The following is a 13,862-nucleotide window of genomic DNA, read 5'->3' as shown; positions in this document are numbered from 1 at the left end:
TATTTTATATGGAAAGTGATATAAATGTTTCCTTTGATGTTAGTAATATGTTAATTTAGGATCTTTATTATTTTAACATATGTTGGAGTAATTTGTGATCTCTTGTTTCTAACAGTGGCTATTCTCTCCCCCAAACTATTTAAACTGTACTTCAGGTATTTCTTTGCTGTTTTGGCAATCCTAACCATTCTGGGAGTTCTCAATGGATTGGTGCTGCTTCCTGTTCTTCTCTCATTCTTTGGACCATACCCTGAGGTCAGTAAAATTAATAGTGAACAGAAAAATGATACTATGTCTGTGTTGCTGTCCCCCTCAATCACCCCCTGGTTTTAGGAAATATTTTTTAAATTTTCTTGGATTAAGTTTCTTGCTCTCAGGCTTCTTTATAAATTTTTATTAGAAGTGCTGTTTGGTACATAGTTGATACTATGCCTTTTTAAAGTGGTTTTTTTTTTTTTTAAAATAAGTCTTGTTTTAGAAGTCACAATAAGCAAACCTGATAGGGTTATTTATACTACTAGCGTAATGTGATACGCAAAGAAGTTTGAAAAATAAGGATTTCCCTCAATATTTTGCAAAAGATAGTTTGTTTTATACACATAGCTTCTGCTTTCCTACCTCAGTGGCTCTGTTGCATTCCTCAAAGTGTTTAGCTGAGCAGACCACCAGGAAGGCCCGTGTGGACCAACACACACAGTGGTGGTCGAGAGACCACACCTTGATAACCAGGATTGGTCTGCCAGAAGGTCCCCACTGCCCAGCCACCTCTCCCTGTGGCATTCTCCTGCCTCAAGTAGCATTTTTGTTGTGGGGAAGGCTTCACTTAGATGTTGGAGAGTTTACAGCACAAACTCCAAGTCCAGACTCCAGGATTCACAGATACTAACTTTATATTTTGTTGTTGGTCTTTTATTACCTACCCTGTAGTTAATACAATTACTGTGTTACGTGACACATCTTTATCATGTGTCAATAGAATCATTCATATATCTATATATATGTATGTGCACAGGAACAAAACACAACGTATGTATTCAGCACTGGTATATTTCACAAGTGTTTGGGTTCTTTTAATATTAGTAAAACAGTTTTGACAACAATGTATACTCTCCTAATTCCTAACAGTATGCATGACCTGTCTATTACACAAATAATGTGAATGTGTGTGTTATTACCATATATGTTGCTGTGATGTGTGTATCCATCTCTCTTTGCAAACAGACATGGAGTAACACTGTCCCGACCCACTGAGGTGATTTTGTGGAATCACTGCTAATGCTTGCTGAAAGGGGAGGGGAGCCCACATATTATTTTTGTTTTTATATTTGCAAGTGCATGCACATACACACATGTATGCTCTTCCTGATAAAATTATGTTCAGAAGAATATCTGTGTAGTCTTGTTTAGATATGTATCTGCAGATGGAGGTCATATCTTTTATACTTCCATTAATTTTTTCAGTTCAGTATCTGTGTTCATCAGAAAACTGTTGCTAAGCTTGTTGTGGCACGGCAGGGTGTATTTGGCAGAACATTGCTTGTGTCAAGCTCTAGTGATTAAAAGGGTAAAGCTAGCTGAATGTAACTGAAAGTGTTGCTGTCACCAGGTTTCTCCAACTAATGGACAGGACAGATTGCCCACACCATCTCCTGAGCCACCCCCCGGTACTGTGAGGTTTGCACTGCCACCTGGCCACACTAATGCTTCAGATTCCTCTGATTCTGAGTACAGCTCTCAAACCACAGTGTCTGGAATCAGTGAAGAGCTGCATCAGTACGAGGCCACCCGAGGTCCTGGGGCACCAGCCCATCAAGTAATAGTGGAAGCGACTGAGGATCCTCTCTTTGCAAGATCCACTGTAAGTATCTTTCATATATATTAGCAGGAGGGCAAGAAGAAATTTTTTGGTGTGCTTTGTGTTTTGGGTTTTTTTAAAAAGATCTATTTATTTTCATGGAAAAACGGATTGTGCTTTGTGACTTCGTGCCAAAACCTGTTCGCAGAAGTGAAGGTTTTCCTGATTCTCTCCTTTACAACTGAGCTGGGGATAAAGTGGTGGGCCAAAAGCAGGCATTTGGCATGGGTAATTGCTATTACATCCTATTGGCACCAGCCACAAGAGAGAGCTCTCAGTCTGTTTGATGACTGTTTTCAGAGAGAGAGGGAGGCATTACAAGATACCAGCCTCTTTCACACGGCTCCTTGTGGATTGCTGTAATATACCTCTCTGAGGCAGCACATTTTGGAGAGAAAGATTAGAGCCAGAAGAAAGCAGTTTAAGTGCTGTACCAAATCTTAGGCCTAGTTGCATCTTGCTACTGGGTTGGCATAATTGCGATTTCAAAGGAAAGTGAAAAAGCTCTGTCTCCTACCCCTGCTGATGTTGCATGCTGAGCTGCAATGCGGATCTGGTTTTGTTCAGCAGAGGCCTCGAAATAGGTACAAGCACAGCCACATTTGAAGTTGGTCACGGTTTATTGACTGATGTAGCTGCTGTGCTTCACGCTCTTTATGGAAATCAGAAAACAGATTCCTACAGTCTATACAAAGTACCCTACTAACATCCTGTGTATGTTCCCTGCATGGAATAGCCTTTTCCAAATGCCTGCAATTCTGCTTGTTGAGTTAGGACCAAGTGCTTGTCACCCATCCCTTTGAAAAGATGGACCAGCATGTACGAAGCTTACAATAATGTTTTCAGCTGTCATCCTGTGTTTTCTGAAGATGAGCTTTCCAGGTTTTAAAAACTTCAGACAAAAACCATGGAAAAATCAATTATCAGATTCCACCACATTGCCTTTGTAGAGTCAGAGAATTATTATAATTATTCCCAGCATAAAACATAAGCAAGTGTGGTATTTGCTTGCTTTGCTGTGTCAGAGGCGTAACCGTGTGTGTCTCTCTCAGGTGGTTCAGCCGGAAGCCAGGCATCAGCCGAGCCCTCGGCTGCAGCCGAATCCAGAGCCCAGCACGCAGCAGCCATGGCATCAGGGCAGGCAGCCCAAAAGGGAAGCGAGGGAAGGGCCGCGACCACCTCCTTACCGCCCTCGCAGGGACGCTTTTGAAATTTCTACTGAAGGGCCCTCAGCACCAAGCAGCAGCAGCAGGGATCGCTTGGGCCACAAGGCTCGCTCGCACAGCGTTCGGAGCCCGGCGCTCGGGGCCACGGGCGCCGCGGGAGCAGCCTACTGCCAGCCCATCACCACTGTGACTGCCTCAGCCTCAGTCACTGTTGCTGTCCACCCTGCCCTGCACAGCCACAGCCCTCGGGGAGCAAGCTTTCCGTCCTACGAGGGACACCACGAGGCTGGCCGTGCGCCATTTGAGGACCCCCACGTGCCTTTTAATGTGCGATGTGAAAGAAGGAATTCTAAAGTGGAAGTTATAGAACTGCAAGATGTTGAATGTGAGGAGAGGATACCTGGCAACAGCTCACAATAAGGTAGGTTCATCCTGCGTAACTGCAAGCTTTGGCCTGTGTCAGGCAATGGTGTGATCAAAAGAAAGAGGAAAATTAAATTTCTCAGAGGTAACTTTTCATAGACAGCGCTACTTCCAGGTCACACTGATCACCTTAAATCTGCTAACTGTGAAAATAGTACATTTTGCGCTGGACATGAGGTTGACTAAGATAGAGCACTCCAACGCTGGGAAGTCATACTTTGAAGAGCCTTGCAAAATCATACAATCCCAGTTTACCTGATGAGGAAAATAAAACAGAGATGTTGTATAACATCTTCAGAGCTGTGCAACTGCATATGCCATTGTGTAAGTCCTGTCTTCTGATACCTGAATCAGGCATGCTCTAAAACATTATATAAAATGACATTGTCTAGGAGAGTGTAAAAATTGTCAGCTACTTGAGGAGTTGTCATCTCTTGAATAAAATAATTTGTGAAAGGATTTAAAGTCCATAATAAGGACTGAATGCCTCTGGAAGATGAGCCAGGTGAGAGGTGGGAAGTCCTACATGCCTAGTGCAGTTCTGCTCAGCAGAGTGTCCCCTGCTCTTTGGAGGGGCCTTCAGAGACCTCCCCCAGTGAGGTGTCTGAGCTGACCTCTGCCATGCCAGGGGCATCTGCAGTGGCAATTGCAGGTTTGTACAGGATAGGGCTGCCCATTAAGTTTTTACATTTTTACACTGAAAACTTCTTGGGGCTCTTACATGAAAACTATTTCTCACTGTTTTTACTATGTTCTCTTGCAGGGAATAGAATAGTTACTTATCTGTGGATTACTGTTTTTTCTCTTTGCTTATCTGAGCTTTTCAGTGACAGACAACAGTCTGAGCAGAGCAAGTAATTTTATTTTGATTCTAGAATATTTTGCATTTATGCATGCATGCATGTGTGCACACACACAGAGTTTTGACAGAAATTTCTATGATAATTCAAAATGAAACCACTTTCTAAATCATAAAATGTCTCTCCAAACATCCCAAAGCGTAAATAGGAGTGAATGCATTTAGCCTTGCAGTCTAGAAATATGACAAATAATAGTATCCACAGAATAAGGAAATACTTGGGCTTAGTTTTTTCGAGCTGAAGTGTACGTTAATGTGAGACTCTTAAGTAAACTCAGTATTCAATGTAGCATACTTCTTCAACTGTTCATTGGTTTTGACTGAATTTGTCACAGCTATCTAAAACTGGAAACTTAGAGATTAAAGCATCAACATTTTTTTAATTGGCATCAGTATTTCTTCACCAGGAAATTAATAACTGAGATGAAAGTAGAGCCAGCATTTCCTGACAACTAAATCTAACCACAAGAATCATGAAATGAGTTGGTTTCATTTGATTTGTTTTTCTTGAAATTCAGTGACTGTTTTCTTTTTTCTCTCTCCTTATTTGTACAGGGTAATAACTGAAGCAAAGAAGAGGCCAAAGATGGAAAACTGTATTCCAGAACTGCTTGAAGAGAAGAACTGCTTGAAGTTGTAGAAAAGGACATGCTGCATCAGGACAACAGTTCACTGTTACTGTAACCTATTGTATTATTTTGTTAAATATTTCTTTTAAGTATTTAAAAGATGTACACATATGTAATATACAAAAGAATGATGTAAAGTAGTATAGTCTGGAGTAATTTGCCTTTGGGCAATAGAATGGGGACAAAATTGTGTGCTCTTTGTACTTTTTGTACATTGATATCTGTGCCACAACTAAGCTTAATCTAGTTCTAAATTTCAGCATAAGTTGCTGCTGCTTAAATATTTTATAATTTACTTGTATAATTCTATGCAAATATTGCTTATGTAATAGGATTTTTTAAAAGGTACATGTCTGTTTAAAATATTTTAAATTTGTGTATCACAACCCTGTGGTAGTATGAAATGTTACTGTTAACTTTCAAACACGCTATGCGTGGTAATTTTTAAAATAAGCAAATATGAAGAAAAGCGAGTTAATCTGGGAGGCTTAAATAGACTTTGCTATGTGCAGGTTTTGTTTTGCTGTATGTGTCCAAGCGTGCATCTGGAAACATGCCTGCTTTTGTGTGTATGTTCCTGGTGTACTCTAGTTTCTTTTTTACTGTATGTTAACACTTGGTGGGCTTACAAACCCACTCATGCTGATGTGAGTCTGGCTTTCCCTGTTAGTAGGCACTAGTGAAAACTCTGTTGTTGTTTACCAATATATACAACTATAGACTGCCATCATCAAAGGCCCAACTAAAATACTAGAGAAGACAGGGAGTTGAGGTTTAGAATTATATTTCAGTTCCCAAACCCTTAAAGTCTTGTTTCACATTACTTTAGTCAAGTTACTTAACTGCCCCATGCCTCAATTTTTCATTCTGTAAAATGGTTATAATTACACTTACCTACCTCCCAGGAATGTTGCGAGGCTTAATTACAGTTCATGTAGTGCTTCGAGGTTTTTTTTCCCTCGCAAAATATGCCAGGTAAGTGCAAGCACTATGACCATTATTTTTTCACTTCCAAAGGTGCTGGATATTGACAGGTGCTGGTGGTTATAGAAATACAATGAGCATCTGATCTGCCTTATTTTGATACTGTTAATTTTGAATGGGATCAGAAGCTGGATAATGGATTGTTTGATGGTGAGCCACAGCTTAGCTGAGTCATTACAGCATTGAAAGCAGTATCTCTGGTCACCTTATTTTCGTGGCAGGAAGGAGTTAATAGTAAGTAATAAAAATCAAATGGAAGGATTAAAAAAAAAGTACATTCACTTTTAAATATAAATGGCTTTCTGGTGGGCCAGGATGGTAATGACACTTAAGGCCTGGGTAGTTATTTTCTTTATTGTTTGTGTTTTCCCATGCTGCATTGGCACTTTTAATTATAACAGCTAAACTGGGATCTCTTTGCGAAACTAATTTAGCTTTTTGTACTATTATTTTTAAACTAAAAGGGGATTGCTGCAGGTGAAGGGTCTGGAAAAACACTGCAATCTGTGTTCCCACTGGAAACAAAATGTAGGAACAAAGAACCTTAATTTAAAATAATGCAACACAAGTTTTCGTTATCTCCATCTTCTTTTTTATCTTTTTCTGCCCTTCACCAAGCTGTTTTTTAGAGCAGGTAGATGTTCAGGTAGATGTTCAGTTTTGTATTCAGAGCCAAACACAGCCAATATTCAGTTTCTAAACACAGCAGTGGTGGGGCTTTTCTTTATGTATACCTGAATAGCAGTGGCCAATTCTTTGATGGGAAAGTGTTTTTCTCCAGTGGCTTCAGGGAGTCTATCTTTGCCTACAGACCTTGCCAGCAAAACGAATGGGGATAATGAGAATGCACAAAATTCCATGCCTTTTTTGCTCACTTGAAAACACTTTGATATGAGGCACTTGTTTACAGATCTCCAATGTGAACGTTCGAAGAGCAGGTGGCGAGAGCCTGGTGTCATTCCCGTGATACATAAGCTACTGTCTCAGTGCACACCAAGGGTTAATGTCGCAGCTGCCTACTGGTCCAGTTCACTGTCTAACATGAAAACTCTTGATGACAAAAAGATAAGGGGCCCCAATTTAGCACGAGCAGCATAGTGACCTCAGATCATACAAATCTGCAACAAAACTGTATGATACCAATTGGAAGCTGCCTTCAACCACCAAGCTTGTGCGCTCACGTGTCAGAGACTGGCAGGGCTCCCACTGGCACCGCTCCGTGCCGCAGGCTGCCTTGCTTCCTGCTCTTCCTCGGCAGGCAAGGGGCGCAGGGCAAGTTGCAGTGTCTCCCACCTGCCCCTGCCCCGAGCCTGCCTGCGTGCTTGTGTGTGCGTGAGCTGTCTGCTGCTTTGTGCACAATGTAGACCTTCTTCTTTGATAGTCACATTGGCAAGGGGAGAACTCAGTGGCTGGCAACCTTTGTTTTGTTTTGGTTTTGTTTCTTAACTTTTTTAATCATGGGTGATATTTATATTTTTGTATCATAAGAATGTTTTTCTTACAGTATTTGTCATGCCAGTTTATAACAAACAAAATGCAGGGATTTTATTTCTATTGGAAACACTATTACAGTTATGTTTTTACTGTTTAATGGATTTTTATTTGTATAGAGTGCTTACTAATGTTAAATAGGAAAGAGTATATAACATTTACATTATGGACTTGTAGCTTTTAGTGTAAGGAGTTAAAAGGAAAAAAATATTCAAACTGGGTCTCATTGCCTGCCTGTTTGGTAGGAGTGGGTTTGTGTCTTTTCAGTTACAAAGATAAAATTATGCCATATAATTTATTTATATGAAAATTTATTTTTGTAGTGTACATAGTAGTCATCAAGTCTTTTGACAGAAGTATATTTTTAAAGAGTTTATATGTAATGATGATACCATTATGTTTTGGAACACTGCTGAGATACAATTACAGTGCACACTTTTCCTTGTAAACCCCCTGGAGAAAAGAAAGTGTTTAACAGTGTTAAGAGAGAAAGAGAGTGTGACTATTCATACAATTCTGAACTGTGTTTTAGTTACTATTTGTGATCTAGCGTGGTTCTCATTTTAAGCTTTGAATGGAAATTGTAAAAACTCTCTAAATATTAATGTTCAAACACTGATAGAAATTCTAACATGAATAAAAAAATATTATAACTTACTGGATATGGATTTGCTTGTTCATGGAATGCTTCTTTATTTACTGCTGGTTATCTCTGCAGATGCAACCATGCAATCATTCTGATTTGGAGCATGAATCTGAGATCTTTCAGTATTTGGGATGTGTGGGATATTCAGATTTGCCCATTTGCAGGAGGAGCCACTTGCTGCCCTGTCTAAAGAGTGGCATGCTGGCCCTTGTCTGTTGATTCTGTTACCTTTGCATGTTGGGGGATAGGTTTAGGACTGGGTTATGCATGTCCTTCTCAGTCTGAATGAAACGATTTGTTGACTAAAGCACTTTATATAATATAAAGGTTATTTCTTCTTAGACATGGGAGGAAATTCTTTGTCTTTTTCCCATCTCTGTGGGAATTTGCACCCTAAATTGGATAACAGAATCAGTCTGGTATTTCCACTTTGTGGAAGAAAAAGTAAATGTGTTCTGAGTTCTGAAAACTACAGCCGTCCCTAAGAAGGGAGACTCTTGACAAAATTCCCTCTGGGAAACGTGCTACTGCTTGCCAGCCAGGGTGCAGGTCCCTGTGCCCCACACAAGCCCCATTAGGCAGGGAGGAGAAGCTGCAGTGGGCAGCAGGGAACAGAGTAACAACATCTGTCTGAAGTCATTGGCATCACAAACCGCAGGGTGTTTTTTCCTGTGCAGATACTCTGCCCAGCGTCCTTCCAAGTGCCACAGAGCCATCAGTCCTTCATTTTATCCCTTAACCCTTAGATGATCTTTTTACATGAGACTTCTAAACGTCTCATAAGGAAAAAGCCCAAACCTGTCTTGAGATAATTTATAATTCAGGCTTTACTTTCCATGGCCAGAGTAAAAACAAATATAATTTTCAATTTTATGTTTTCTGGAAGTTTAACCACAAAAGAGAAAAGCAGAGTTAAAGGACTTGAACTGCAAAACTTCAACACATGTTTTTACTACTCAAAATACTCTCCCTCACACCCTCAGGATTAGCCAGCCTGAGTCAGGTTGCAGATTTGGCTCTTGCGGATACAGCCCATGAGAATAGTGCTCACTTAGGCCTTGCTTTAGCTCAACTCACTCACTTCATCTTTTATGTCCAGCGATCCATGGGAGCTGCTCCATTCACACAGCTGGAAACCACGTAAATAAATCAATACATTCAGTCCGTCAGAACATGGGGTTTTTTCCTTTAAACATTCTGTTTTGCAAAAACAATAGTTATTTACATAATATTACTTTTCATGTTTAGTTTTCTTATCATTTTGCTGTCAGTCTGATTAACCCCAGGTAAGAACTTGATCTGATTTTTGCCAGAGATTGGCCATATTTATTCAGGCCTTAAGTAAACATGTGGCCAAATTTTTGTTGGCATAATGCATGTATTTAACAGCTTCAGGAATGCTACATGCTGCTAAACTGCAGCAGCACTGATATATGAACAGGTGTTTCATTTTTGTTAACTTTTACTCCCAAGGAGCATTTGAGACACTGACTGTTTATATCGGAATGTACCATTGCCAAATTGTAATTATTTTTAATGTCTGCTTCAAGCAATGAGAACAATTGCTACTTTCCAACTGCATTTAATCATTCTTGTCTTTTTTGTTGCAAACATGTTGAATCTTAATGCTCGAACAGGGTGTGTGCCAGGCAACAGCACTGCCTAGCTTGAGTGGCTTGGAAAAACACATGCCCAGTTTAACTGGTTAATTTCAGCTAATTAAGCACAAAAATGAAGCAGTACTCTGCTTTGGAAAAAAGAAAAAAAGTTTAATGTATATGCCGGGATATTTGATACTGCAGAAATCATTTTGCTCCTGAAAGAAATCTCTGGCTCAGATACTTGGTTGTCTGTAGTGTCATCTGGGCCACTTACCACCCTTCCACAGCTCTCCTTATGAACATTTCCACTCTCATGTTAACAGCTGTAATTGGGTGGGTCACTAGTGTTCAAGCTGCCACAGCAGCTGAAAAGCAGCACCTTGCCATTGGTGCAAGGTAAGGCTGTAAGAAAATTGTATTTAGGGTTAATGATGCACAGAACACAAGGCAGCTTGTGTTTTAGCCTGTTTTGCTAATCCAAGCATTCTCACAGGCTCTTCTCCAAGCTTAACTCATGCTGCCAGTTAAAAGTTATTTGATCTGTGAACCTCCTAGATGAATTAGAGTGTCAAGTGTGCACAGTGGATGCAAACTTTTGCACAATGGAGCACAAAAAGTGTGGCTTTTCTCTCTGGTCTGTCCATCCCTTGAGTTCAAATCTTTGCAGCGGGCCCAGCTTCACAGGCTCCTAGCTGCCTAACATACCACAGCCTAATGAAACCTGCTGGGGAGCAAGGCCATAAACCAGGGAAGCTGGGAAACAGGGAGATTGGAATCTGGAGGTTGGAAACTTCTTCTTAGGCAAGGAAGGGCTCTGCCTCAGTTGAAGAGGGGCCAGACTTCACTTCAGACTTCAATTCGCTCAGAATTCACATGTGAATGAGGTGGATTTCCCCATCTGTTGAGTGAGGAAGGACAATTGAAATATTTGAAAAGTGATTTATGGCAGAAACGAGAGACTTTGGATGCTCTGGAAGAGGGAGAGCTCCACCATTTGATTTAGGAGACCCTAAATGGTATTATAAATTTATTTCGACACCTAGGTAAAACTGATTTTACTGCTCCAGGTGAGTCAAGGTTAGTGCTTGTGGATTTTTTCATCTGAAGTTTCTTTGGGGAAAAGATTTGTAGGAAGGTATGTCTGCCTAGGCTTTTGAGAGAGAGAAGAAGGCAAAGGCATTTAACACTAATTACTTGGCAACTGAGAAGAACTCAAAGGAATTACACTATCATGCTTCTTTTTCCCCAGATTTTGTAACTTTGATGAAGGGAAATCTTTGCTCTATCTCCACCTGGTGACAGATGTTGTGTCTCATCTGGAAGACAAGGGGTTGCACCTCTAGGGTCTGTCAGATCTTAGCAGGGTATGTAAGTGGGGAGCTTCCTCTAGGAGAGCCTGCCATCATAGAGTGCTGCTCCTGCACCAAGCTGGCTTTGCTGAGAGTATAAATATGACTCTGTAAGTCACAAACACAGGTGACCAATAGCCCTTGAGATGTCTAAATTTAAACTAATAATCTTCAGATAAAAATGCCAATTGACTGTTTCCTAGTTACCAAACTTATGAACCGTCTACATTTAGAGTTCACCTGTGAGACAAACAGATTATTGCTTCTCATTAGACAAAGAACCAGATATTTTTTCAGCTATTAAAACTAATAAGGCAAAATATTTGAGCACCTTATTTCAGTATAAAATTGAGGATAAATAGGAAACTCACAACTTTCATCCTGAAATGGTATTTGCAGGAAGAGAATTCAAACCCTCTTTCAGGATTACACAACCATTTTAATTAGGCTATTCATTTTACTTCAGAATATTTACTTGGCTAGCCAATTAATATTTACTTGGCTGTCCAATTAATGTGCTGTTGTACCATGTTGCAACATTTTAGAAGGCTAACAGGTAAAACTTAAAATGATTTTAAAGGCTAAGGGCAGGTATTATAGCACAGGATCACACACCTTGGTGTAGCACATCAAGTTGGTGGCCTGTCACTAGTGGAGCTCCCCAGGGATCAGTGTTGGGGCTCCAGGGATCAGTTCTGGGTAACATTTTTATTAATGCACTGGATCAGAGGATAAAGTGCCCCCGAGTCAGTTCCCAGATGACAACATGTCAGGTAGGAGTGTCAATCTACTGGTGGGTCAGAAGGCTCTGCAAAAGGATCTGGACAGGCTAAAGCCAATTGCATGACGTTCAACACAGCAAAGTGCTGGGTGCTGCGCTTCAGCCACAGCTCCATGCAGTGCTACAGTCTTGGTGAAGAGAGGCTGGAAAGCTGTCCAGTGGAAAAGGACCTGGTGGTATTGAACATGATCCAGCAGTGTGCTCAGGTGGCCAAGAAGATCAATGCCATCCTGGCCTGTACCAGCAATAATGTGGCCAGCAGGACCAGGGCAGTGATTGTCCCCAGTTCTGGGCCTGTTACTCTGAGAAGGACATTGAAGGGCTGGAGAGTATCCAGAGAAGGGCAGCGCAACTGAGGTAGGGTCTGGAGCACAAGTCCTGTGAGGAGCAGCTGAGAGAGCTGGGTTTGCTTAGCCTGGAGTAAAGGAAGCTCAAGAAGAGACTGTACTGCTCTCCACACTCTCCTGAAAGGATGGTGCAGCTGGGTCTCTTCTCCCAGGCAGAAAGTGACAAGAGAAAAAGCCTCAGACTGTCAGAGGGGAGGTTCAGGCTGTCCATCAGGCAGAATTTCTTCACGGTTGTTAAACCTTGGAATGAACTGCCCAGGGAGGTGGTGGCGTCACTCTCTGGAGGTGTACAGCAAATAACTGGATGTGACATTCAGTGCTATGATCTAGCTGTTAGTGCTGATCAGTCAAAGGTTGGACTCAGTGATCTCAGGGTCTCTTCCAACCTGAATGATTTGGTGATTCTGCCACTCTTCTTTCAAGCTCCCCAGCACCCCCTACCACCACCCACTGCCCTCCCATCACAAGCTCTGCAGGGTGCCCACCAGCGCTGTTTGCTGTGAGGGCACCTACAAAAAAGCTCTTCTTTGCTAAACAACAAAAATTAAAGCAAAATCAGAAAATGAAGCAATATGCACTGGGAATGTCAGCCCAAAGGGAAATGTGAAATCCAAGGTGCAACTTCCTGCATCTGTGCTCCCCAGGGCTCCTCCCCTTCTGCAGCCAAGCTGGCCATGCAAAATGAGCCAAGGGACGGAGGGCAGCTGCTGGGTTTCATATCAGGAGCTGCTGCTAAGGAAGGCCCAATCCCGTGCCAAGAGATGGCTCCAGATGGCCCCAGGCACGCAGCTGGAACAGGCGGGAGAAGCAGAACATGGTGAGGCTCTGTGGGCAGGCAGAAAGCTGCGAGGGCAGGCCAGGCACCGCCACCCTGGAGCTGCACAGAGGCACAGAGGTGTGTCCTTGGCTGCAAGGCATGGGGTATTTCTGGAGCTCTCACAATATAGAAAGTTCAGGCCTGACATTCAGAATTTCTTTCCTTGAGAGGATAGCCAAACAATGGCACAGGATTCCTAGAGAGGTCCTCAATGCCCTGTGCCTGTCAGTGACTTGAAAAGAGGCCCTTAATGATGGGATTTAACTTTTCTGGTCAGCCCTGTTCAGGCAGTGGGATCATTGTAGGTCCCTGCCAACTGAAACAGTCTATTCTATACTGTTCTATGTTGTGCCGAGCTAGTCCAATCTGAACATTTGAACATTTCATTACTTAAATAAGTATACATGGAGCATGGAAATTTCTGAAAAATCTGGTGGGAATAAGTCATAAGTCAGCAAAGGCATATAAGATCTTTAAGGAAATACAGCTTTTAAATTGTCATCAGTGGTAAATCTGCAAAGGTAAATCTGCAAATCTAACTTTGTATTTATCTTGAATGGTTTGGTGTACAGTGAAAAGCGTGATCCTGATTATGCTGTTCATACCCTTCCTTTGATTCACAGTGTATAACTTGGACGCTATGGGTCGTCCCTATGGAGGTGTCCTCTGCTGTTGTTGAGGTACAGAGATTTCTGACTGCTGAGGCTTCAGCTCATTCTTGAGCTAGTTGCCTGTAGCTCAGAATCAAGTAAAAGGAAGTACAGGGTTTTTTCCTAATTGTAACTTAGTCAATGGTACTCTGGTACCTCATGAAGGGATTCACATACTTCAGGAGCCTTTTTGAGCTGCATCTGAAGCAGAAAGTTGCATAAGGAGAAACAACAAGGAGCTGATTTTGTTTGTGGAAGGGACCT

General features: G+C 41.6%; 1 protein-coding gene across 5 annotated transcripts in view; it reads left to right on the top strand.

Moving 5' to 3' along the window:
• PTCH1 (patched 1) overlaps nucleotides 1-8,062 on the top strand; it is a 73,269-nt gene extending 65,207 nt beyond the window's left edge. For 4 of the 5 annotated variants that reach the window (XM_064735191.1, XM_064735193.1, XM_064735192.1 and 1 more), the window contains 4 exons: nucleotides 156-255; nucleotides 1,607-1,858; nucleotides 2,908-3,442; nucleotides 4,859-8,062. In XM_064735191.1, the coding sequence (XP_064591261.1) occupies nucleotides 156-255; nucleotides 1,607-1,858; nucleotides 2,908-3,441 (886 nt within the window). In that variant the 3' untranslated portion in view covers nucleotide 3,442; nucleotides 4,859-8,062. Of the gene's footprint in view, nucleotides 1-155; nucleotides 256-1,606; nucleotides 1,859-2,907; nucleotides 3,443-4,858 lie in introns of those variants that run through there. The other variant, XR_010443015.1, reaches the window with a different exon arrangement.
• The last annotated feature ends 5,800 nt before the right edge of the window (nucleotides 8,063-13,862 follow it).

Source organism: Zonotrichia leucophrys, chromosome Z (genome assembly GCF_028769735.1).
Source record: "Zonotrichia leucophrys gambelii isolate GWCS_2022_RI chromosome Z, RI_Zleu_2.0, whole genome shotgun sequence".
NCBI lineage: Eukaryota > Metazoa > Chordata > Aves > Passeriformes > Passerellidae > Zonotrichia > Zonotrichia leucophrys.
Note: the sequence above shows the minus strand (reverse complement) of the source record. Positions and strands in the feature narration are given on the sequence as shown.